The sequence below is a fragment of the Eulemur rufifrons genome, chromosome 20, assembly GCF_041146395.1.
Source record: "Eulemur rufifrons isolate Redbay chromosome 20, OSU_ERuf_1, whole genome shotgun sequence".
NCBI classification, from domain to species: Eukaryota; Metazoa; Chordata; class Mammalia; order Primates; family Lemuridae; genus Eulemur; species Eulemur rufifrons.
The window spans coordinates 41072552-41099340 of record NC_091002.1 but is presented as its reverse complement, the minus strand read 5'-3'; the positions used below and the strand labels follow the sequence as shown (position 1 = coordinate 41099340).

The 26789-nt window shown below is 52.1% G+C and overlaps 1 protein-coding gene across 1 annotated transcript in view; it reads left to right on the top strand.

The window, feature by feature from the left end:
• Positions 1–26789, top strand: part of PREX1 (phosphatidylinositol-3,4,5-trisphosphate dependent Rac exchange factor 1) — a 163596-nt gene that overhangs the window by 52533 nt on the left and 84274 nt on the right. The window contains exons 2-4 of the mRNA XM_069496562.1: positions 10439–10510; positions 14279–14401; positions 22653–22757. Coding sequence (XP_069352663.1) covers positions 10439–10510; positions 14279–14401; positions 22653–22757 — 300 coding nt within the window. The remainder of the gene's footprint in view (positions 1–10438; positions 10511–14278; positions 14402–22652; positions 22758–26789) is intronic.

Sequence of the window (26789 nt, the reverse complement as noted above, 5' to 3'; positions counted from 1 at the left end):
ATGAAGGGAGATACATTCTGTGGAGGAGATTCAGCAGGCAAAAGATCTGTGCTCCATTAGTGATGTCTGCTGTGGGCAAAGGTAAGGAAGAATTGGCAAGTTCTGCGTTTGCCATGCCTTTGTCTGGGACAGGGGTCTCATACTCAGGTGCCAGCAGGGCCAGGCAGAAGATGAGTGCAGTGGTGGGATGTGGGGTGGAACATGGAGGAGCACTTGCCCTGGGTAAAGGTGGCAGCTGCCACTCTGCTATAGGCACCTGCAGCCGTGTGGGCACTTGAGACCCATGTGTCAGTTTTTACAAAAGAATCTGGGAGTTGGGATTTTAATGGGAAATCTGATATTCAAACTGAGGCCCAAATTTTCTCAAAGCCCTCTGAAGGCCAAACTAAACATGCCCGTGGGTCATCCCTGTGAGACCTATGAGATGGCTCCATAGTGCAGAGGAGGCATTGCGTGAATTTGTGGTGAAGGAATGGCCGGTTGTTAGTGAATTCAGGAGGACTGTGGGCCGGCCCTGGCCCCGTTGGTGGGGGTGGGGAAGACTTCCCTTCCCCTCTGTGGCCCTCCTCCCCCAACCGTTGCATCAGGCCTCTTCATAACAGGTTGTTGCAACTTGTTTTTTGCTTCAACTTCCTCCGTGGTGGGGGCTGGGGTAGGACTGGGTACCTTTTATCAGGGCCTAGAAGCTGGGTGGGGGTTGGGGGTAGTCTACTTCAGATGACTGATTGATTAATCAACTAAACACATACTTATCAAGGGTCTGCTATGTGCTGGGTCCAATCCTAGGCTCTAGGGCACAACTGTGACCTAGACAGATAAACATCATTGCTCCCCCGGTGGTGACATTCGGGTGAGCTAGATGGACAGTGGACTGATAAATGAACACTGGTAATGTCCATGGTGACAGGTGCTGTGAAGAAACCAGAGCAGGAACAGGGACAGACATCATAGATAGGATTGCCATGGAAGGAGTGAATGTGCCTCAGGGCCTTTGCACCTGCTGTTCCCTGTGTCTGGGATGCCGTTTCTCTAGATACCCACAAAGCTGTTTCATTACTTTGGTCCTGTGTCTGCTCAAATGCCATCTTCTCAGAGAGGCTTTCCCCAAACATCTCTTTGAAATAGGTCCCCCACCCTGTCCCTCTCTGTTTCCTCATCCTTTATTTTTCTTTGTAGCACTCATTCCTACTTGCCATTTTATTTTCTAATCAATTTATAGTCTTTCTCTGTCACTGCTTCTGAAGGCAGAAATTCGGTGTGATTTGTCCATTCACTGATATGTGGTTGGCTCCTGGCACAGCACTTGGCACACAGTAGGTGTGTGATAAGCATTTGTTGAATAAATGGATGAACGCAGGGTTAGATAAAGCCTTCCATGCAGGGTCATGGCTGTGCTCACACCTCCAGCTCCCAGTCAGTGCCTGGCGCACACGAGGCCTCGGGTAACGCTCGTGGGAACGGCCAGTGCTTAGAGAGGGCTTTCTTCCCCAGGCTGCAGTCACAGGGGACTTCCAGTCTCCTGGCATCCAGCCACCTCTCTGGCCCAGCCTCTGCCACTTCTTCCAGGAAGTCTTCGTAGCTACAAAGCGTTCACCTGCATCATCTCATTTAAACCTCAGTGATCACCCCCTTTCTTTTGGAAGAGGAAATTGACACAGAGAAATGCGGTGACTCTCTGAGGTCACGTGGCTGGCAGCAGGGCAGATGGGGCGGGGTGGAGGGCTGTGCCGGGGTACAGTGCCCGGCCGTGGTGGGCGGATGTGGGGCTCTCTGCAGTTAACCAGACCTTTCCCTCGCATCTCACCTTGGGAGACTTGGAAGCAGGCAGTCTAGAACAGAGCTGTTTTCAGGGTGGAAATAAACAAATAACAATTTAAGTCAGAATAATGTGGGAAAAATGTGAGTGTGCTCGGAGCATAGTAGAAGCCCTCAGATGTGGTTGATCCAATTTGGGAGATTTCCTTGGGAAACCAAGTGCGTTCTGTCTGTCTCCGCCAGGGCTTGGACACCCCGGAGACACTGTAAACTCGAGATGGGAATTGCTAACGCTCTTTGAGCACTTACTGGGTGCCAGGCACCATTCGGAGTGTCTGTTATGTGTGCTAACTGCTGTAATTCTCACTGTAATCCTGTGTACTCACTTTATCTCCATTTTATAGAAGAGGAAACTGAGGCAGAGGGAGGATCCATAAATAAAGTCGTTCCGGGCCATGCGGCATGTAAGCGGCAGAGCTGGGATTGGAGCCGCTACGGAAACGCTTTGCCTGTGGTGTGTGATCCCGTCGGTGCTGCAGCTGAGGCACAGAGATGCCGCATCACTTGTCAAGGTCACAGAGCAGCAGGGGGCAGAGGCAGGATTTGAACCAGGCAGCAGTTTCTAACCTCTGCTTCCTTGAAAGAGGCGGTCCCTTGGTCCCTTCGAGCCTTTGAGAAGGGAGAGTTTTACAAACAGGGAGGACCTCCAGGAGAGCGGGGGCTTTGGAGGGAAGGTGCGGCCGACATCCATCCCAGGGGAGCGTTTGCGGGTTTCCTGCAGACGTGGCCTTGGTGTGAAACTGCCTCTGTGTCTGCCCAGGGCCTGCTGTGGTTCCTCAGCCACCTCCTCTGACCTCAAGCCCTGCACCCTTAGGGATTTTTCCCATCGGCTCAGACATGTTTTGGTGTTTTAACGACCAGCGAGGCCATCCTGGAGCATGTGAGTAGAACGTCCGTAGAGTGCCCAGCCTATGTGGCCTCGGCGCCGCCCAGCCTCGCCTGTCCCTTGCAGTAGACATGGCCGCTCGAGGTGTGTTACTGCCCATGCTCGGGGGGGCCCTAGACCTTCTTTCTTTTGGAGGCTCTACTTCCACACCCCAACCGGTCCAGGGGCCACTAGCCAGACTTCCCACCGCCAGCACCTGTGTTCTTTGTCTGATGGCTTTGGCCAGTGGAGCTGCTGATTGATTGACAGAGAAGACGGGGAGTGCCGGGGATTAACGCCCACCCCACTGCCCTCAAACCAGAGGCAGGGTTGGGGGATAGGTTCCCCAGCTCCCTTGCTCCCTGGGGGACAGCTCTGAGGTGCGAGTTCTGCGCTGTGTCTGTGGGGGCCCTCAGGGGACTGAGCCCCAGTTGCCTGCAGGGGCAACTTCTTAATCTCATGTCCTTTATGAGCTGCCTTCCCTTCCCTGCCCCACTTCCCTTCTCCCCTGCCTGTGTTTCCTGGGCGCAGCTCCCAGATAAACTCCTTGCAGTCGGATTCTGGCCTGGGGCCTGCTGCCTCTGGGGAACCAGCCCCGGCCCCCCGTCGTGGTGGACCTGCCTACTGGGACGTGGCCACAGCCCGCGCTCCCTGCGTCCTCTGCGTACAGAGCTGAGAGTGGAGCTGGCCGGAACTCGTGCTTTGTCGACATCTAAATCAAGATTGATTATTAATAATTTTGACAGCGCAGTTTTCTTTTCGTATTTGAAGCCAATGCATGTGTTTTTTTAAGGCCTCCAGTGCTTTTGTGGGTCCAAGGAGTGGTGCCTCCTGTGCCCAGGGAAGGGGCCCACTCTTAGCTGGTTCAGGGCGACGTGGAATTGAAAGTGCCTGCCCCTTCGGTGGTCATTTGTGGAGGACTTGTTGGCACCTCCTGTGAGCCTGGCTGGATCCTGATGGGTGGGGGCTCCCGCCGTGGGGCGGAGGGAAACGTGGCAATGGCGCGCTGTGTACGAGCAGTGTCGAGTTGAATCCTCACGGCAGCACTTTGCAAGGTGGCTCCCTTACACAGGGGTTACAGGTCAGGGAAGTGGGGTCCTCGGGGCACCCCCTTTTCTTTGTCCTTTCAATGGTCTGGGGCTGCCCCACTTCCTACCCCCCTTTCGCTCCCAGCCCGTCCCCTGGTCCTCTCAGGTTTCGCCATATGTCTGGTGAGGTCAGCCAGCCAAGGCTAGGGGCAGGGGGAGCGGGGTGTCCTTGGGGGCAGCTTGGGGCTCCCCCCACGTCCCCCCAGATCAGGTTGCCATGTCAGTCTCAGGGAGTGACTTCAAGGCCTCTTTCTGTCCTTTTTATCTCTGGGGAGCCATTTATCCTCCCCAGGCTGTGGCCACAGGTTCCAGACAGATGGCAGCTCCCTGTGGACGCTCCTAAGGGCAGCTGCTGCCTGGCTTGAAGGCTGATGCGGGTTTGCTGTCCACAGTCCCTCACTGATGATGTGGGTTGGAGACTCATTTCTGGGACAGACCACCTGGGTTCAAGGCTCAGCTCCGGCACTTACCGCCTGCGTGGCTTTAGATAAACTCTTCTCCGTGCTGGGGCTCAGTTCCTGCCTCTGTAGAATGGGCGCAGTGGTAAGAGTTTGGGGATTCAAACACTCAGAGCAGCACCTGCACATCATGAGCCCCAAAGGTGTAGGTGGGATGGTAATAATGACTACAAATATGTTATCATTCTAGTAGCTTCTCCCAACTCTGTACCAACTTATTCCGGGAGCCTGTTCTAGGCCTCCTCCCTCACTCTCTCTCTTCCTCCACAGGCTCTCGTGAGCACCTGTCATGTTCCAGGCGCTTTTCCAGGCGCCGAGTAGACAGCCATGAATGAAACCGTCTTCCGCCCCGAGGGAGCTGATGCTTTAGTGGGAGAGATGGTGCGGAGCCGCCAGGTCTACACGTCCTTGACTGATGAGAGCACAGCCGTAGCGCTGACTGCCGTGAGGGGCACGAGGGTTCAGACGCTGTGAGGGTGGAGAGATCCTCCTTCATATGGGTCCCAGGGAGGCCCGTGTGAAGAGGGGTCTCCTCCCACAAGATGCCCTGCTCAGTTGTGACAACGAAAAATGTCTCCAGACATTGCCAAAAGTCTTCTGGGGGAAAAATCACCCCCAGGTTGAGAATTACTGGGCTCAGGTGAGGTGGGGCAGAAGCAAGACTGGCCTGACATCAGGAGCCCTGGTTCTAATCTGTGTTTTGTCACCAACTTGCTGTTTGACCTGAGACCACCGTCTCACACTCTGGGTTCCTTGGTCAAATAGGAGCTCGCTGGAGATGGCAAACTCACAGTCCTACTACTTCTCTCTGTCCCACATCTGTGGCAGACATCGCTAATCAATCATGTCTTCCTGCTCAGCCCAGAGCTCTGGGTACCATGGACACACTCGGGCCAGGAGCCCTGTGAGCAGCCTCTCTGAGGTCCCCTTCTCCCAGCAGCAAGCAGGAGTCAGACAGTCCTGGGTTCAAGTTCTGCTCTGCTGGTTTCTGGCTGGGTGACCTCTCAAACAGAGGTGTCAGAGGTTACTCAGTCTCTGAAGCTCAGATTTTCTCATCTATAGAATGGGACCAACATACCTCCTCTGAAAGCTGATGGTGGGGATTGAAATGAACTTATGATGGGACTTTGCAGGTGTCAGTGAATGTTCGTTGCATGAATGAATGAGAGCATGTGTCTTGTTCCGGGGTGCGGAGCGGTGGGTGCTGTCACTCACTGCTGACTAGAGTATAGGTTGGAACAGTCACGCTGGGGAGGCATTTGGCATTAACCAGTCAACGTGAACGTGTCCTTAATCTAGAGCCAATTTGCACACCTAGAGGAACTTCACACCGGAGCCCCAGAAGACCTAGGTATGCTGGGGGAATTCCTTCTCTTATGCCCCGGAAGACCTGGGTGTACACTCGGAGGAACTTGAACACCTGAGCTTCCAGAAAGCTACATATCACCTAGGGGAGTTGCACGCTTGTACCCCGTAGACATAGGTGTACACCTGGAAGAACTAACACCTGCGCCCTGTGGACCTGTTTGTAGCATTGTTTACAGTTAGGACATTGAAACAACTTACATGTCTGCCACGTGATAATGGTTACCTTGCACTATAATTTTAACCACTGAGCAAGAAAATGAACAACGTGAGGTCTGTCTGAGTGTGGATTCCCCAAGAAGCACATGGTGAGACTGATTCAAGGGCGAGTGGTTTTCTTGGGAGGTCACCCCAGAAAGAGTCAATAGGAGAGTGGGGAGTGAGGCAGGGAAGAGAAGGCAATCACCAAGAAAGGTGTGTCCTCAAGCAGGTGACCACACAGGCCACCGGAGCTTAATCCCACCGGGATACCTGGGGAAACAGCATCCCTCGTGTGCCTCAGTTTCCTCATCTGCATTTGCATGCCAGCCCTGCTGGTCCTCGCGGAGGCTGCTCCCGGGTGGCCTTAACTTCTTCAGCACATCCAGCCTGCCCTGCACGTCAGAGCGAGTCCTCGGGCCAAGAGATGCAGGTGCAGGTGGTTCTGGGTAAGGGTGGGGTCTGGATGGCAGGTCCTGCCCAGTGTACGTTATCAACACGGATAAATGTGGAAGACGTGATGTCAAGTGAGAAAATCAAGTTGCTGAAAGGACGCCACTTATAGAAATGTTGTGAACAGGCAAAACAGTATTCTCAGGTGCTTACAGATGCATGAGTGTGGCAAGTGGGCAGAGGCATCGTGGGAATAAGGAGCCCCATGTACAGGGAGCAGGGTCCCTTGTAGGGAGGGAAGGTGCCCAGGTGGCTCCCCTCTCTCTGTGATGAGCCTTCCTGCCTTTTCCTACCTTGAGGTTTGATATCTGCATGGTAACGGGATCACTGAACTAATCTCAGGTGCACACTTACAGGGCTTTGCACATGCATGACCTGAGTAACCATGGCTGGGATGAAGATATACAATGTTGACAGCACCCCCCTAGAACCCCGCTTGTGCATCACCCCCACACTCGATGAATTTCTTTTTGCAAATGGTTTCAAGCAAATCTGATATAATGTTAAGATTTGCCAAAGCTGGGTAGTGATGAGTTTGTCAGTGTTTGTTATATTTTTCACTATCCTTTTCTGTCATCCTCATAGCAAGAAGAGCAGGCTTGGGCAGATGCGGGGACAAGTGGTCCAGGCACAGACAAAGATTCTTAGTCTGGAAGGAGTTTCCCAGGCAGTCCTGGAAATCCTGAGAACGGGCTTGTGTCTAAAGGAGGTTTCCAAGATGAGAGCTGCTTTTGACCTGAGCGTTTCAGAGCTGTCAAGCCCTGGACAAAGAGTCGCCCTGGAGGGTCCCTTTAACCGGCCCTGCCAGCGCAGAGGACATCAGTGCTGCCTGGAAAAGCCGGTTGGTCGTGCCTGGGCAGCGTGAGGGCTGGGCCCAGAGCCCCTGCCTGCCCATTCTTTCCGGGTCACAAGCTGCCCATGGTGCCTGTCACGCTGGCTTGTTTGCAGTTCCTCCATGGGTGGCCTGAGCCTCCCATTGTTGCATCACAATAGCGGTGGCCGAGCTCGTGTGAAGAAACCGGGACAGGAAGCCCCGATCTAGGCCAGCGAGCACTCCTGGCTTCCTGCCCTCCCTGGTTGTGCTGGGCGAGGCTGCCTTCATCTCCCTCCAGTCTGGGGAGGCTGGGGACCCGACTTCCCGTCTATATCCCGGGCACTGTTAAACATCCTCTAGGAACGCCTGTCCCCGTCCCTTGCACCCCTTGTCCTTCCAAAAGCAAGATCAGCAAACTTCCTAGGCGCCTGAGTTGAAGCTCCTGCCGTGTGTCAGGCACTGTGCTGGGCACATTCCATACCTTCCTTTGATTTTTGAGCGCCTACTCTGTGCCAGGCACTATTGTGGGCCCTGAGGGTATAGCTGTGAACAAGACGGGCAAGGTCCCTCCTTTCTTGGAGCTTCCAATCACTTTATCCTGTTAGATTCTGAAAAGTAGGCACAGTATTACTGTGATCCCCGTATTTGGGGAGAATAAAGTAAGACTCAGAGAGGCTGGTACACTTTCCTGAGGTCACAGAAGGAAGGAGGAAGATTTAGGAGTTTAAATCTGACCTCTACTGTTGGACTGGGGGGTTAAGGTTTCATCCCAGCCGTACTCCCTTATCTTGGCCTTTCCCTTAGGAGATGGTGTAGATTGCTTAAGCTCAATTTTCTCACCTGGCAAATGGGTCTGTAATGCAAGATGGGAAGGTAGAAAGTGCATGAAGTCAAGGAGCGCCTATTGGAGGAGGTGACATTTGAGCTAAGGCCTGATACATAAGAAGGAGCCTGTCCGGGGCAGGATGGGGGAGAACATCCTGCAGGGACAGCACGTGCAAAAGTCCCGAGGCAGGGTGTGTTTGGCAGGTGGATGGAATCTAGAATGAGGATGTGCCTGAAGATTATTGAGGTGCCGGGGGGATGGAGTGCTGGGAGGTGAGATCAGAGAGGTTAACAAGGACAAGGCCATGGGGGCCTTATGGGCTGGGGAAGGTTTGGATTTTAAGTGCAGCGGAAAGCCACAGGCAACTTAAGGCCATGGATTGACAGGATCCAATGTACGTATTTAGAAACATCCCTCTGGCTGTGTGTGCGGAGAATAGACTTTTGGGAGGGCGAGGGGGATCAGGAGGAGATGACAGTGTTAGTCTAGACAGGAGATGCAGTTTGGACTGGCAGGTGGCCATGGAGGTGGGGAGAAGTGGCCGTATGGTTCAGGTGAAGCTGACGGGTCGGAAGTGGAGTGTGGGAGGAGAGTGGTCCAGGGTGACTGGGGTTTTGTCCGGAGCCCCTGGAAGGCAGAGGCGCTGTCGGTCAGGCGGGAGGAGCTCGGGCAGTGTGGGTTTGGAGGGAGGATCAGGACTTAGGTGTTTGCGGGTTAAGTTTCAGGTGCGCCTCAGACATCCAGGTGGAGAGAAGTCTGGATTTCAGGAGAGGTCCAGGCTCGGGGTATAAACTTGGAGGTCGTCACCAAAAAGATAGGATTCAAAGCCCGGAGACTGGCTGGGATTGCCCTGCACTCTGCGTAGACAGAGATGAAGTTGGCTTCCTCTGTGTCCCCAGCTCCCCTCTCTGTGACCTGCTGTGTGGAATGCCTTTGCAGAGTCGGGACAGCTCTCCAGTGACGGGAAAGGGTCCGACAGCCATCCGCGGAGGGCCAGCCTCCTCTCTGCCCACCTGCCCCTGCTTCCCTGACCCGAGCGCGGTCTTGGCTGTCTCCGCCGTCTCTAGGCATTCACTCAGAGATCTCCCCAGACAAGCGTGGTCGCATGAGACACGCTCTTAATTAGCCTGCACCCGGGCCCCCCTCCGGACGCCTCATGCTATAATCGGTCTTGGCAGGGTCGGTGACTGACAGGCCCACAGTTCACCGTGGCCCTGCGGCTGTGACAGAACCGTGGATTCCTTTCCCAGGGGTCTCCACGTGGCGGTTGCCAGGTTAACCTGGGGTCAGGCCCCACGTCCTGGAATTGTGGCAAACCAGGCAGAGGACGCTGCGGGGCGGCTGGCCTCAGTGTCCCTCAGGTGCTGACTCTGATGTCTCTCCCCTCCCCCACTTCCGTCCTGTCACCTCAGCCTGTCCATGGGTCACCCCCTGGCAGCTCCTCCTTCCGCCACTCTTTGCCACCCACACCACTCCAGGGCAGGCCCCCATCTCCCATCGGCCCCTTGCACCCCTCCACGCTGGTCTCCCCCACTTTCATGCTCAACGCCTAAAATCCAGTTCCTCGTAGTAACAGAGGCTCTTTCACCAATGCTTACAAACCGGGAGACTGCTTTAAAAATCCTAATTTCTGGCTTCACTCAAAAAAAAAAAAAAAAACGTCAGAACCTCTGGCGATCCTGGGCCGCCTGTCCCCCTGGCCCCCCAGATGGGTGTGCGCTGGAGGCACCACCCTGGCACTGTGCCCTGTTACTGTCACCCTCTGCTGCGTCTCACGGAGGAGAGAAATGATTGGTCTGTTCCGGGGCCCCGGAAAGAGTGGCAGGAAGGACTGTGGTGCGTTCGTAGGGCAGGATCCTGGGCATCTGTCAGAAAGAACGAGGATGCTCCCCATGGAGTGATCTGGAAAGATCTCTGAGCTTTATCAGGTGGAAAAAGCAGGTGCAGGGCGTCCTGTGTATGGAGCTATTTTTTCGTGTATGAAAAGAGGAAAACACAGGAATAGATGCGTATGTGTGTATATTTGCATTTGCATAGATTCTCTGGAGGGATACCCGAGAGACTAGTAGCTGTGGTTCCCAGAGGGAGTGGGGGTAAGAAGAGAGACTTTTTGGGTTTTTGACATTTTGTATTTTTGACTTTTGAGCCATATTCATGTGTTATCATTCAGAAGTTAAATTGTAAAAAAAATTTTTAGAGGGGAAATGAATTGCAGTCTGAGAGGTTCCCCTGGGTGACGAAGTGCGTGCGAGTGTATCTCTTTGGGTCGCAGGTTCCTCGGGCTCAGGGCTCCGAGCTGTTCTCCTCTGTCTGCTCAGGGCCCAGCACAGGGCTGGCGCGGTGGATGCTCAGCGGGCATCTGGCGACTGAGGGGCAGTGAGGGCTATCCAGTGTGTTTGACGTGTAAGCAGAGCGAGTTTTCCCTCGTTCCCTGCACGTCCCTGGACCGTGGCACCTCCCAGGTCCTAGCTGGCATTTGAACTCGTGACCCTTCTGTGGGGCTGTCCTTGGACGCGTCCGAGGCTGCACACTCACCTCTCTGCTTCTCTCCTGCAGGCATTCCTGCATCGCATCCGGCAGAACGTGGCGGACTCTGTGGAGAAGGGCCTCACGGAGGACAATGTCAAGGTGTGGACGCTTGGGCCGGCCTGTTTCCGGATCGTCCCTGCTGCTTTGTGCCTTGCTCTTCCCGGGCCACGCTCAGAGGGTGCGCAGGGGGGAGGCGCGTCTCCTGCTGGCTCTGCCGTACCCCAGCTTGCTCCCTGCAGCCCCCCGGGGGCTCTCTCTGCTGTGAGCAGGCTGTGTGAGGGGATCAGGAGGAATCTGCCCCGGGCCCGCTCCCCAGCTCCCGTTTCCTCTCCTCACTCAGGGTGACCACCCTGTCTTCCAGCCTCCTCGTGCCAGGCCCTGGCATGGAGCCAGTGGAAAATCCCTTCCCAAGTGCCCCTGGGAGCCTGGCACCCCCACCGCCGCTCCTGGCAGCCCTGCCCCCGCCCCCGCACCGGGCAGCCAGTGTCAAGGCAGGGCTGATGAGTAATTGGGTCCGGCTTCGCCTTGGCCGTGGCTCTGGGAGCTTGAGGAGGATATCAATAGGCCTTCTGTGTGCATGGCCGACCCAGCCTGGCTCCCCCGGCCTGCCTTTCTAGGTGACCTCACTCTCTGAGCCGCCTTTCAGTTCTCAGGGCTCTGAGGTCCTGGTCCAAGGGGAGACGGGGAGACAGGGCGGGGTGAGTGTCCAAGGTGCCCAGCATCTACAGCACACAAAGGACCTGGTCAAGGAAGATGTTCTGCCCAGATTCCTGGATAATCTAGACAGTGACCTTGCACATTGACAATTCTAAGCCCAATTTTTTGCCTGAGAAAGCTGAGGCTTGGAGATGCAAAGGGTCTTGCTGAGGGTCCCTGCATGACTGGTGTGGGGGTGGAGGGTGTGCACTGGGACCTGAGGTCTTTATGCATCATTCACTCGTTCCCTTACCACATAGTTACTGAGCACCTGTTGTTTATTTGTTATATTCATCTACTACATTCTATTATAGTTTAAATTTTATTTATTATGATTTTAAACTTGAACCTATTAAAGTTTTCCCGAAAAGTTGCCTTTTTAATGAGGTGTAACCCCCATACAGTAAAGAGTGCAAATCCTAAGCACTGAGCATGGCACTTTTTCCCATATGAACACACGCGTGTAACATGACCCCAGTGAAGGCAGAGAACATTTCCTGCCTCCAGCCGGACCCTCCGTGTCCCCGTGCAGCCAGTCCTCCCTCCCTGAAGGTAGTCACTGGCTTCCAGTGTCACTGATTAGTTTTGCCTGTTCTTGAAATAACATCAAAGTGTGCTCTTTTGGGTCCTATGCCCTTTGCTCACGGTCTGAGATTTGCCCGTGTTGTTGCGTGTAGCTGTGGCTCGTGCTCTTTCCGTTGCTGTGTAGTATTCCATGGTATGAATGTACCACAGTTCGCTTACCCATTCTCCTGTGGCTGCACATTTGAGTTATTTCCAGGCTTTGGCGGTTAGGACCATCCTTGTGTGTGTTTCTTGGGTGGGCACAGGCTCTCCTTTCTTTTGGATATGCACTGGGGAGACAGATATTTAATATTTATTTTGAAATGTTGCAGCCATTCCTCAAAGTAAATATAACAACAGTGTATCACATGTGCTTCTAACATAAGTTGATTCAACCATATGAGCTGGAAAAAATGAGAGAGAAAAATAACCAAACAGTGTGGGTGGCTCTTGCAGCCGCTTCATGTGGGGAGCACCGCCTTCATGTGGGGAGCACCCCCAGGGCGAGGCCGAGGCGGAGGAGCCTCTGGCCCTTTCACACCCGGCAGTCACTGAGCAGCGGGCTCCAGCCCCTTGTCCTTCCCGCCCCCCTTAGACCATCTCCCTCTGCAGATTTTCTGGTGCATTCGAAGGGCCATGGGGTTAGTCTTCATTCCTTCAGGTCTTGGCTCACATGTCACCTTCTCAGAGTGACTGTCCTTGGTATTGGAATTTGCAAACTTCTCCTTCTGACCCATCCTGGGACTCCCTGTTATATTTTTGTCCTTGGCGCGTCTTCCCCTCTCGAAAACTGTATTTTACTTATTTGTTCTCTGTCTCCTTGCACTAGAATGTCACTTGCATGGGAGCAGGGACGTGTCTGTTCCCTACTGTATCCTCAGGGGCTCTACCAGTGCCTGGCATATAGTAGGTGCTCAGTAAATGCTTGCTGACTAGGCGAGAAACTGCTCACTGTATTCATTCTACTATGTTTGATTTTTGAATCATGTGTCTTCTTTAAGAATTAAAGAATGCACTTGTTAAAAAAAAAAAAGTAAAAGGCATAATTTATGCAATTCAAAAGGACCTAAAGTAAAAAGAAAGTCTTCCCTAGTTTTCCCCAGAGTTTTCTGGTTCTACCAGCGTAGATTGGAGTGGCCTTTTTTTTGTATGTTAGTTTATGCAAATAGGCCCAACCTGGAACCCTGTTTGACATCTGATTTTTTCCCACACTTAAACTGTGGGATTCCATATCTGTGTATATAGATCTACAGATTCTTTTTACAGGCTGAATAGTATTCTAGTATGTGGAATTCGTTTAACTTTAACTTAACTAAGCAGTCCCTGCTGATGGACATTTGGCTTGTTTTCAGTCTTTTGCTACTGTGAATAGGCTGCAGTGTATGTGTTTGGCCAACCACTAAGTTCTCAACCTTGGCACTGTTGACACTTTGGGTGTGATGATTCTTTGTTGGGGGCTGTCCTGTGCATTGTTGAAAGCTTAGCAGCATCTCTGGCCTCTGTCTATGAAATACCAGTAGCACTTTCCCCTCTTCCCACCAATTTGTGGTAACCAAAAATGTCCCTAGGCATTGCTGTATACCCTGGGGGGCAAAATTGCCCCTGATTGGAAATGAGTGATGGAAAGGTTAAATTCTTTTTTTTTTTTTTTTTTTTTTGAGACAGAGTCTTGCTCTGTCGCCCTGGATAGAGTGCCGTGGCGTCAGCCTAGCTCACAGCAACCTCAAATTCCTGGGCTCAAGCGATCCTCCTGCCTCAGCTTCCCAAGTGGCTGGGACTACAGGCATGTGCCACCATGCCCAGCTAATTTTTTCTATATATTTTTAGTTGTCCAGCTAATTTCTTTCTATTTTTTAAGTAGAGATAGGGTCTTTCTCTTGCTCAGACTGGTCTTGAATTCCTGAACTCAAGCAATCCTCCTGCCTCAGCCTCCCAGAGTGCAAGGATTATAGGCATGAGCCACTGTGCCCAGCCCAAAACGTTAAATTCTAAAATGTAGAATTGCTGGATCAAATTGTATGTGTATTTTAAACTTTTAGATTGACATGGGGAAACAGGCAATCTCATATATTGTTTGTGGGAGTTCAAACAACGTGTTTCAAACATCTTTCCTTGTTGTATTTTCTTGTACCACATCGTTCTAGCAGGTGCATGGAAGTACGCTCATCGTTTTAAAAACCAGTCCTGTGGTTGGACACACCAGTTGTGCTGAATGTCTGCATACTAAGTGTGAAGCTTGTTCTGCTGCTTACTGGACTGTGTGACCTTGGGAATGTTACTTACTTTATCTGAGCCTTAGTTCTTCGTCTATAAATTGGGGATAATATAGTAATAGTTTCCACCTCACAGACTTATAGTGAGGATGAGATGCCATAAATGCACACAAAGTTCTTAGCACAAGATTAATCACTAATCCTGATTAGTAAATGTTGGCAATATTTTTGTTATAGTGGTTATTTTTATTAGCGGTAAACTGGTTCCAGTGTTTGAGAGTGCCTGTTTTACTACAACTCCACCTGCACTGGGGGTTATATATTTTTTATGCTCGGCTTTGCTCTCCCTCTGTGCTTTGATTAACTCTATCCTCGGCCTCACTTTTCCTCACAGATCCTGTTCTCCAACATCGAAGACATCCTGGAAGTTCATAAGGATTTCTTGGCCGCCTTGGAGTACTGTTTACACCCAGAGCCTCAGTCTCAGCATGAACTTGGGAACGTTTTCTTAAGATTCGTGAGTATGGTGCTGCAGCCCGGGTGGACTCTGCAGCTTTTGAGAAGTGGCCTCTGCCAGGTTCCTGCTCCACCCGCCCCTGACCAGCTTCCTCTGGAGGCCTGTGGGGGAGGTGGAACAGCCGTGGTGAGCAGGTGGGCCCCGCAGACTGGGCATTTCTAGTGCCTTCCTCTCCCTCACTTTCACACAGAGTGTGGCCCCCGCTGAGTGACTGTATCCTGGGGTCCTGGACCTCCTGGCCTGGCAGGGCCCCTCTGCCACAAAATGACCAACAGAGTACCTAGTGGCTGAGAAGGTGCACTTGGCCTCAGACAGACCCGGGTTTGAGTCCAGCCACCCAGTGCCCAGCACGGTGTGTCTTATCCTTGGGTGCCCACTTGGGCCACTGGTCGGAATCTCCCCTCGGGATTGCTGACTGCCTTGCTCCGTGGGTGGTGGGCTGCAGGAGGGAAGGCAACTGCTTGTCCATACCCTCTCCTCTGCGCTGCCTGGGCCCTCCTCATGGGGAGGGCAAACTCCTTCGCCTCTCTGAGCCTCAGTCTCCTCCTCTGGTTAAGAAGTAGGGATGGTCATGCCTCCTTCCTGGGCTGATGGGAGGACCCAGAGGTGAAGCAGAGGAGTGCTGAGCACAGAAGAGGGCGTCTTGGTCAGGGGCAGCTGCCCCCCATGAGACATTGGGAAATGTTTGGAGACATTTTTGGTTGTCACAACCCTAGGGGGAGGGGTGCTACTGGCTTCTAGTAGGTGGAGGCCAAGGATGCCACCCAATACCCTACAATGCACAGGACACCCCCCATGATGGAGAATTATCTGACCTCAAATGTCAGCAGTGCTGAGGTGGAGAAACTTTGACTTACGGTGAGCGTTTGGTCGATGCTAGCCCTTACCACCACCATCATCATCATCATCATCGCCATCATCACCATCACCAACTCTAACTCACTTCTCCAAGGGGTCACATCTTAGTGGTCAGAGTCTAAGATGACAGGGCCTGTGTAGCTTTGTCCTCAGGGTTACAGCCTAGTGGACAGTCTCATGTTGTGGTCAGAGGGGAGGCACTGCTGGCCAGGCTGCTGAGCTACTCAGTAATTATGTTACTCTCAGCAAGTTGTTCTAACTGGTCTGTGCTGCCTCAGTGTCCTCGCCTGTGAAATGGGTATGAACTCATGATGTGGTGGTGAGGATTAAGTGAGATGCCAGGAGAGTGCTCAGAACAGCTCCCAACACGTGCTAAGGTCTCGGTAAATGTCAGATGTTATCTTCCGGTTCATGCAGTGGACACTTCTCTGTGTTTGACAAGGACAAATAAGAGCGTGTGATGGGGCACAGGTGGGGTGGGTGCCAGCGGAGGTGTTGGGTTGTGGTCCACTTTGGGTTGAGAAGGCCCTTCGGCTGCTGGGAGGGAGCATCGGTGTGGGGGGCAAGGAGGCAGCAGGGAGACCAGCTAAGAGGCCACCCTCCCAAGACCCAGATGGTGCCTCGGGCCAGCGAGGTGGCAGTGGAGGTGGTGAGAGGGGTGAGTGGCCACAGGGTTCAGTGACCGTGTTTGCGTAGGAAAATGAAAAGAGTGGGAGGGACCGTCTCCCCTTCGGGTTCAGAGGAAAGAGCCAGGGCTTATTTCTGGAGCCAACAGCTGACGCTCAAACTCCTGTTCTGCTGCTGACCCTGGGCAAGTCACCTCACCTCTTGGGGCCTCAGTCTCCAACTTCGTAAAATAGGAGTAATGACAGTACCTGCCGTGGCTGTCAGGAGGATGGAATGAGCTGCCCAGCACTGCGCTGATACTGCATGAGTGTCAGCTGTGGGCATTTTCCCAGCCAGGGTGCCCGGGAAGGCTTCCTGGGGGAGGCGGCCTTGGGGCTTCGCACCTTCATCGTGGCTAAGCCGGTGTTCTTCACTGCACTGATCACACGCTGAGTTTGTGATCTTTGCTGTACCTGGTAGCTTTTGTATTATTGTTTAATTCTTTAAAAAATTGATTAACTTTAAAACACCTTAAATAAACTTATTTAAAAAGGGAGATTCGCATCATTGTTAGAAATGGAAAATGAATGTCTCTGCTATAAATAGAAGATAATCATAAAAATAAGTGCCACAGAAACCAAATGGTGTTACCGCCTTCTGTCTAGAAACTCGTGCCCACCTGTGCCTCTCAGCCCGAGGCCTGTCTTCGGTTTGATGGAAAGGGAGATCCACGGGTGTAGACTGGTACGAATGTCACATCACTCCTCGCTGAGACCCTGCTTGAGCTAAGTGGAACAGTTGAAAAAGAAGCCAGCTTTCCTAGTGTGTGATTCAGTGCTTTTTAATTTAAAATCATCTTTTTAATTTAAAAACTAAAATCATCAGCCCCTTCGCCCTGGTGCATGGAGGACGCTACTGCCTCCCACATTCCGCTGTCTGGGGAGTGTTCGAGGCAGCCCCTGCTGGAGGCTGGGTTTCTGGAAGCTGGAGATGCGTGTGCAGGTGGCCTCTTGGAAGCAGCGGCAGGGGAGGCTGCACAGCTCTGCCCTGACCTCAGATCCTGTTGGAACTGTCTGGAGCTCGGATGGCCCTTCGGGTCATGCACGTTGCGGCGAGAGGGTGAGGCCTTTGCACCCACACTGCCCGGTCACTGGATGTGGGCTCTCCCCAGGAATAGGTGTAGAACCTCAGGCTGCCGCTCTCTTAGGCCGAGGGCTGTCCCTGGGGAGGGCTTCAGCTGAGGCCATTGTCTGCCACCAGCGTGTGGGGCAGTGGGTGCCTCTGCCCTCGCTGGCGGGGGATTGGAGCAGCTACTACAGCATCCACTGCGGCCCCACAGGAGAGCAGCCTGGGCTCAGCCCCGTTCCCAGACTTGTTTACTCCCTGCCTGGAAACGTTTTCCCACAGCCGAGGCAGCATCTGGGCTGGCGGGGTGGTAATTGGGAACAGAGCTCTGCAGACAGGCTCTCTAGGAGCGGAAGGGGCCCTGGCTCCCAGCGCAGCCCACTGGTGCTGCCTCAGTCGGGACAGGAGAAGAATCCTCACCTCCTTACCCCAAACCCAACCACCAGCCACTGAGTTTATCACAAACTAGCACTGAGGGAACATTTTCTTTGTGCTAGGTTCTGTTCTATGTGCCTTATGTGTATCAATTCAGTAAAATTTCATAATAGCCTTTAAAGGTGGGCGCCGCTGTTATACCCATTTTACAGATGAGGAAACCGAGGCTTAGATTATAGTGCAAGCTTACACGACTAGTAAGTGTCAGAGCCAGGATTTGAGCTGACACATTCCGGTTCCAGAGTCTATGATTTTCACCATCTTACATGATAATGTCTCCTGAAATACGTATTAAGCACCTGCTGTGTACGAGGCCCTGTACTGGGCCATGAGGCTCATCGGCTGGAGAGAGAGAGGCTGAGTTAACAGACAATGTCATTTCAGATGACGATGTTGATCACGAATAACATAAAATGCAGACATGGTGAGGAGTGACTCTGGCCAGGGTTGCTTTAAATTGGGAGATCAGGGACGGGGTGCTAGATTTAGCAAGTAAAAACAAGGGACACCCAAGTCAATTTGAATTTCAGGTAAACGTCAAATCATTTTTTAGTGTATGTCTCTTGCAATATCTGAGCCATACTTATACTAAAAAATTATTTGTTGTGTATCTGAAATTAGAATTCCCCTGGGCGCCCCGTGTTTTATCTGGCCACCCTCGGCAGGCACGGCCTCTTCGAGGTGGGGAGGTGCGATGATCCTGGGGGAGAATGTTCCGGCCTGAGGGAAGAAAGGGCAGAAGCCCTGAGCTGGGAGCTGGCTGGGAACATTGGGCTCCAGTGTGGCTGGAGCAGAGAGTGGAGGACAGAGTTTAGGGACAGTATGGTGGGGGAACAGATCAGCAGGGCTTTGTGGGCCAAGGCCAGGACCATAGATTTTATTCTAAGAGTCACAGGAAGCCATCAGAGGTTTGACTTGGGGGTCGTATGGTTTAACTTCTGTTTTCATCCCCACTCCCTGTAGCTGTGTGGGTGGGTGAATGCCAGGGTGGGGAGACCCTTGAAAAGTTGGGACCTGACTCTTCTGCTCCCCTCTGCACTGGAGGAGGTGTCTGCATGGGCCGGCGCCTTCCCTTCTCTGGGTCTCAGCTTTTCTGGCCGTGACACCAGTGGTTTGGAGCAGATGGTCTCTGTGGAGCCAGTGTCACCTCCAGGTCCTGCGGACAGCAGATGCCACCTCTGACAATCCGTGAGCCCTCCCTGGGGCTAAATCCCCTCCCCTGGCTGTCCCCAGCTGGCAACTGTCTCCTCCCCGCCTTCACACCCCAAACCCACCCCAAACCCACAGCTACAAGTTCCCCGCCCACCACATCTGTGTATGCGCAACTGTGTGTCCTTTTCTTTCTGGCAAAGCAATCAGAGCCCCCTGTGGGGCCCCTAGGAGGAAATTGAACACTTGGACTGTGAGCTGTCAAATGCAGCGTTTCTACATTTGCAGGATCTTGGGCCTGACAAGCAGCTGGGGTCAGGCTCGATGAAAGGACATGGGAGTGATTGAACTGAGCATGGAATTGAAGAGAGGATGTTGTCATTTGCTAAACTTAACTTCTCCCAGCCTCAAGCCTTGGGCCCCTGCCCTTTCCGGGGGCTGAAGGAGAGGATGACATTGCAGGCTGTGTCAGAGAAGGGGCTCCGGGGATGAGGAATGACAAACCTGTGGCAATCTTATCGCTTGGTCCCCTATCCTGCATCTGTGCAGACATTGCTAATTAATCACAGCATTCTGTTTCTGGGCTCCCTGTGGGGCTCCAGAACCTTCTCACCAGTGTTCCAGCCAGCACTACCATTGATGGGTTGGCGTGTGGGAAGAAACAGCTCTGTCCCTGCTTTCTGGCCCAGCCCCTTCATGGTACAGATGGGCGTGGACAGGAGGCCCATGTCCCTTCACAAAGCTTGGGCCCATGTCTCTCATTTTCTTCCCACTTTCAGAGTGCGCCTGTATAAAGATGGTCTTCACTGCAAGTGACAAAAATACCAACTCAGGCTTAACCAAAGAAAGGACTTTAGTGGCTCATATAAGTGAAAAATGTTTAGGAGAGTGTTGGCTTCAGGCATAGTTGGATCCAGGACCTTACGTGAAGTTCTCAGAAGTTGGTCATTCTCTGTCCCTGGGCTCTGCGTTTCTCTGTGTTGGTTTTATTCTTGGAGGGTGGGGAGTGGTGTGTGGGACGCATGCCTCACATGGTGGCAGAGGTTCAACCGTTCAAAGAGAGCGTCTCTTCCCAAGAATTCCAGCGTGAGTCCTTGAGGGCTCTCATTGGCCCAGCTGGGGTCATGTGGCCACTGTTGCTAGGACAGGGGGCTCTTTGATTGGTTTTGCCTGGGTCACATGCTCACCCCTCACATGCTAGGGGTGGGGTGGGGTCACCCTGGGACAAAGCACGTAGCCGGTGTGAGGAGCCATCAGGCCACTCTCAGTTCTCTTCCTTCCTCTGTTTTCTTGTCTTCATTCATCAAACAGTCGCGAAGTCTGCTCTCTGCCAGTGACTGTTGTCACCATTGGCACCACAGCAGTGACCTGGACAGATGCAAACCCTGCCGCCATGGAGCTCACAGTCCGGGTGTTGGGGGAGGACAGTGCTTGAATGAGAAGTGAAACCGCATTTCTCAGAATCTGCCTGGTGCCTTCCCCGGTGGCCTTCCCCAGACCTTCCTGCTCACTCTGCTGGCCTCTTTTTCTGCCACCGACCACCCTACCCTGTCACGGAGCGATTCATCAATGGGATAATGAATTTTCTGAAATAATGATGATGGCAATAATGGCAACAATAACACTTGCCAATGTTTAGGGAGCACTTACCATACAGTGTTTTAAGCACTTAATATAAATTCAGCTGTTAATCCTCACAGAACCTTATCCTGAGGATGCCTTTATTGTCTGTACTTCACAGATGAGAATGCAGACATGCAGAAGCATTGCTTTGTCGTGCCCAAGGTCACAGAGCTGGCGATGAGGGGGTTCGGGTTGTGACTCTGGACGGTCTGGCTGCAGAACTCGCGCTTGATACTTACAAGGTTGATGCTGGTAGCGGTTGGTGAGAGTGGTCTTGGGGGCTTTCAGGGTCGTGTCTCAGAGCAGCACTGATAGTGGGGTCTGTAGGCCCAGAGGAAGCCCAGGTCTCTTGGCTGCAGAGGGACTTTTTTTTTTTCTTTAAATTCATTATATATGGTGGGGACCTCCCACTGTCATTCATGTGCCTGCACTTGGAGCCTGGCTCTCCCTCTGCAGCCCTGCAGGCCTCCGCAGGAGCAGGCCCCCAGACACTGGCCAGTCCCTGTCACCCACAGCGAGGAGATTCACTTTCCTCCTTGCCCTGTTCCCTGCAGCCTGCCCCTCCGCAGTCTGCAGCTGAGGCCCGGGCTCCAGGTATGCCTGGCAGCCCCCATGTGGTTTCACCTGTGGCTTCTCCTCACCCATGTCCTTTGGCTTTGATGGTCCCTTAACCTCGTTTGAGGCAAGTGGAAATAGAAAAAGGTCTGTTTGGGCAGTGTGGGGGAGGCTGGGGGTCCCTTCCTCTCCTTCCCTGCTCTGTGTGTGTGTGTGTGTGTGTGTGTCGGCATCTCACTGGGTTGCAGGTACTCGGTGAACAGGTTGTGGTTGTGACTCAGTGCGTGTTTCTGTGCGTACTGATGGTGGCGGTGGTGTTTGGAGCACATAGCTCGTGCAGTGTAATGCTTGGATTGTTTGGTGGTTCCTTGGCTCGTGCATCACGATGGCTTGTCCTGTGGTGTGTGTATGTGTGTGCATACTTTGGGCGATTGTAACGTCGTTTTGGTATTTTTCCCTATGGATTGGCGTTTGTTAGTTGTATTTATGTTTGTAGCTAATGTGGTGCTTATTGTGTGCCAGGCCCTGTTCTACTCATTTAACATATATGAAGTTATTTCATCCTCCAGCAACCTCGGTGTTGGCAGCCAGTTATGATGTCCATTTTATAGACGAGGAAGCCAAGGCATAGGGAGGCGAAGCAACTTGCCCAGGGTCACCTGCTACTTACGGAGTGTGAAGCGGGGTTTCCAGAGTGACTCTGTGCACCTCACTATTCTGCCGCAATGCCCCTTGGAGCTTAGTCTGTGGATTTGCGGCTTGAGATTCACACTCTGTGTGTTTGCTTCCCACGGCTGCGTATAACCTTGAGCTGGACATCAGCGTGGGGGTTAAGAGAGTTGGAATCCTGGTTCTGCCACCTCACTAGCTGTGAGACCCCGGGCAAATGACTTTGGCTTGGTTTTCCCATGTGGAAACAGATCTGCTACAGTCACTACCACTGTGAGGAGTGAGTGAGTTGACGTTGTTCCGAGAGAGCAGGACAGCCCGTGCCAGTTGCTGAGCACGCGGCACTGCACTGGCCACAGGCTCTTCGCTGCTCAGACTCTCTGCCCAGACGGTGCACACGGGGCCCCAGAGTGAGCCCCAGAGTGAGCCTATGACTCTCAAGCCCCTTTTCTTTTCTCTTTGGTTTCCTATTTCCTGCAGCCTCCGCCAGAAGGCTGCCTGGTGGCTTGTTTAGAAACAAGACGAGCTGCTTGCCCTGCAGACCCACCTCTTCCTTCCTTAGCTTCTTCGTCTCTTGTCCCCCACCCCGGCCTCCCCTCTCGCATCCAAGGTTGAGCCTTGCAGACCTTCCTCCTCTAGTGGCCTCACCCAGGACATCCTTGTTTGGGGTTTGGCGGGTTCTGTGGGTTGTTTGGAACCAAGAATGCTCAGTTGAGAGTTTCCTGCTAAGAAGACTCCTGTCCCTTCTAGTTCCGGAAACCCTGATTGATGGTTACGAACCTGGTGACCTACAGGTGACTTCTAGGCTAGAAAGAGTCCACCTTTGCACCCAGGGGCATCTGGAAGTCAACAGAGCTACCCCCGCTGCCATCACAACTCCATGAGTTAGGGACTTTTATTAACTCTGCCATACAGATGAGGAAACTGAGGCACAGGGAGGTCAGGTAACCTGCCCAAGTTCACAGTTAGGAAATGCAGAGCCAGGGTTCAAGCCCAGGCTGCTTGGCTTGAGTCTGTACTCGTGACCCCTGGGCTGCGCCGCTGGGTGCAGAGCTGGGGCAGGAGTGGAAGCAGGGCGGCCCGCAGTGAGTGGAGACGGAGACGCTGTCCCTGTGCAGCCTCCCTGGGGTCTGGGGTAGCCCGTTCCTGCCAGTGCAGCTGTCGGCATATCTCAGGGCACCTCCCTTCCTGCTGTGACCTGTCTCCCACAGGCCCTGTCCTTGTCTTGCAGAAGGACAAGTTCTGCGTGTACGAGGAATATTGCAGCAACCATGAGAAGGCCCTGAGGCTGCTGGTGGAGCTCAACAAGATCCCCACTGTGCGCGCCTTTCTATTGGTAAGTTGACCGCCAGCCCTGGCCTGCCCTCCCCCTCTGCTTCAGCCTGGGGGGTCTTGGGGCACAAGGAACTTCATGCTGCCCTGTGATGCTGGATCCTTCCTCAGCTGGGGCCATCTCCTGTCTGAAGCCGTTTTCTGCAAAGGGCCAGCTAGTGAATGTTTTTGGCTTTGCCAGCCATTTAGTTTTTGTCTCGGCAACTCAACTCACTCTGTTGTAGCATGCAAGCAGCCATAAATATGTGGCGGATGTGTTGCAATAAAACTTTATTTATAAAAACAGGCAGAGGGCTGGATTAGGGTCAACTTCACCCATTCTTGGTCTAAAGTAATGGTTCTAATAAAAGTGGTAGCAATAGTAATTATCATTACTGTTATTATTATTGGGATTATTATCATTAGGATTACTGATATCATTAGGATTATTTAATTTTAAGTGAAAGAAAATCCAATTAAAACTGGCTTAAGCAAAACAACAACAACAGAAAAACCAAAAATGAATTTACTGGTTTTACTTTTCTGGGAAGTTTAAGACCTGAGAGGGCTTCAGACATGTAGAGTCTGGGTGTTCAAATGACATCATCAGGAATGTATCTCTTGGCTCTGCCTTCCCCTGCCTTGGCTCCATTCCCGGGCAGGCTATCCCCAAGTGGCGGCAGTGTGCCCCCCGCAGCTCCACGCTTGTATCTCTCATAGCCCAGCAACTCCAGGCTGAAGGGAACTCCTCTTTCCTCATAGTAACAGCAAAAATCCTGAGTCTGAAGCTCATTGGCTCACCTTGGCTCAAAACCTTCTCCCTGAACCAGTTGCCCTTGACAAGGGGGATTGGGTGGTATTCTGATTGGTCTCTTCTGGAGATGGAGGGCGGGGTCAGGTCCACCCATATGGTGGGGCCTAAGGGTGCAGTGATCCCTAGAGACAGTTGGTTTGCATTTGTGGGAATGCAGGTAAGTGAGTTGGGAATAAATGGCTGTTGGTCAGGAAAACCAGTAGACATCCATGGTGGTTTTCCCTATACTCATAGAGAGCTTCACTTATGCGTAAAACAGGTTCTCATTTGTGACCCCCTTTGAGCCTTCCAAACCACTATCTGTTGTGTTTGAGTTAAAATATACATTTGTCTGCTTTGCAGACATATGAAATAACAGTGGTTTAAACAAGGTAGACATTTATTTCTCCCACATGTGAACAATGTGGATGTAGACAGCCTGGGGCTGGTATAGGGGCTCCAGTGTGAGGGGCCAAGTTCCTGGAGTATGAGCCTCATTGGCATGGTCTAAGATGGCCTCTCAACACACCCTGATTCCAGGTGGTGGGTGCAGGAATGGTGTGAAGGAGGGCATATCGTTTTCCTTTTAAGGGCATAACAGGAAACTGCATGCATCTTCTTCTGCTCACATCTTATTGGCCAGAACTTAGTCACATGGCTGCACCCGCTGCAAGGGAGGCTGGGAAATACAAGCTTTGTTCTGGGCAGCTGTCTAAAAATTCTGCTGTTGTGGAAGAAGAATACATTAGGGAATACTGCATAGCCTTTGCCACAGGTGACTTTGATGACACCAAAATATTAAGGGACATGCTAAGGGTCTGTACTTGACATGTGATTGAGCTTATCATGGGCTCCGATTCCAGTCTTTCACCTCTAAATCCCCTCTTGTTGAGTCACAGGCGTTCCTCCACCCGTGCTGTTTGTTTTCCCCACAGCACATACAGAATTGGCGCACGCAAGTAGAACAATTAACTGACGTAGCATAAGGGGTGTTAGCTGTATTCCCAGAGAGCTAAACTATATAATAAAATTCCTCATTGCACTTCTCCTTAATGCACAGTCTCTCCAACAAAGTATTTCCAGAATTTTGATGCAAAATGTTATATGTTTCCCTCACAAGTGATTTCACGTTGTTGGCCTGGTTCCAGTGAGCATCTGAGGAAGGGCAGATTGGCTGACTGATTTCCATTTTTGTCTCAAGTGAATTAAGCTTTTAGGACTGATGCTTTTCATAGCTGGTATCTGCGTCTTCACATTTCCATTTTTGCACTTACGTTTGTAAAATAGTTTAGGTAGGATGCAAAGATGAAGTCAGGCTACGGTGAGACCACATGTGGACAGAGTCGGCCACGTTTCTGCAGTGACCGTTGACTTGCAGGCGGCACCACCTGGCCATGGCCCCTGCTGCCCGGGCTCTGGGCTCCCTGGCCTCGGGCTCCCCATCTCAGGGTGTCCCTTTGGGCTCAGCTGGGTCCTGGGAAGCAGGAAGATGCCGGGAAGGTGTGTGCAAGGGCATGGGAGGGGAAGGGCAGATTTTCCTTTCTCTCTCTCACGTCGTCTTCCTGGTGGGCCAAACTGCCGTTTTCCTAGCAGCAGCTGGGTGGGCTGGGCTGGGCAGAGGAGGACGTGTGGGGGGCCAGCATATGTACCATCTGTCTCCCTCCTTGCTGGCGTCTCCCAGCTTTTGGCCACCTGCAGAAGAGCTGTTGCGAGTCTGTTACGGGATGTTAAGGTTTTGGGAACAAACAAGATCTGGCCTTCCATTCATGATGTGCTGTGCGCTAGCTGAGTGATGGGACAATGACTTTATCTTTCTCTGCCTCAGTTTTTCTTGTCTGTACAATGGGGATGATTTGTTTATTTAATCATTCAACAATTTCTTATTAAGCACCTATCATGCAGCAGGGTTCATTCTAAGTCCTGAGAATACGACAGTGAACAAGGCAAGAAAAAGTCCCTGTTCTCATGGAGTGGCCATTCTAGTTGGGGGAGACTTAAATGATATCCCATGTAATGTTATCTGGAAGAAATAAAGTAAATTAAGAATGACAGGATATATTTGAGGGAGTTAAGGTGGTGGCTGCTATTTAGATTACTGTTTGGGAAAACTATATCTTGGGTGACATTTAAGCAGAGATGTGGATGGAGTGAGAGGGAGAGAGAGAGAAAGAGAGAGAGGCAAAGGGGTGTCTGGAAAGCATTCTAGGTAGACGAGCTGCAAGTGCAAAGGCCCTGAGGTAGGAGTGTCTGAGGAATGGCAAGAAGGCCAGGGTAGCTAGAGCGAATGGCACTAGAGTGGGAGGAGATGAGGTCACAGAGATTTAAAGAAGCCAGATAATGAAGGAGCATTTAGTCAATAGAAAGAGTCAGAGATGTTTAAATAGCTTTTTTATTGAAGTAGAACATACATGTAGTAAATGTACTCATGGGATCATGAATGTTTACATATATCTACTCCCATGGAACCACCAAAGTCAAGAGTTGGAACATTGCTGTCATTCCAGAAGGTTCCCTCATGCTCCTTCCAAGTCATGCCTCTGTTTGCCTCCACGGTAACCACTATGTTGATTTTTCTTACCAAAGGTGAGCTTTGCCCGTTCTAGAATTCTACCTGAATGGAATCATACGGCTGCTTTTGTGTCTGGTTGCTTTTGCTCACCATGCTGTCTGTGGGGTCACCCCTGTTGGAGCATGTGGCAGTACTTTAAAGAATGTTCAATTTTATTCTGAGTGGGATGGGAAGCCACGGGGGGGTTTGAGCAGAGGGACGACTTGAACTGCTTTGCATTCTGAAAGGCCCCCGTGATTACACGTGAGGGACCAGGGAGGAGGCTTGTATATATTTCCTAGGGCTGCAGTAACAGTTGCCACCAACTGGCTTGCTTAAAACAACAAAATATGTTTTCTTAGTCTGGGAGGCCAGAAGTCTGAAATCAAGGTGTTGGCAGGGCTGCACTCCCTCAAAAGGCTGTTTGCAAATAAGGTCACATTCTGAGGTTTTGGGTGGACACAGCATTCGGGAATCACCATTCGCCCCACCGTAGGACTACTGCAGCAGTCTAGGCAGGAGGTGGTGGCCGAGAACAGGGTGTAGTGGTAGGAGAGGTGGCTGGACTCAAGTGGAGTTTGAAGGCCCAGTTGACATAATCTGCCTCACGGTTAGCTTTGGGGTATAAATGAACAAGAGCAATCAAAGGTGACTCCAGCATCTTGAGCCCAAACAATTGGAAGAATGGAATCGCATTTTCCTGAGATGGTGAAGGC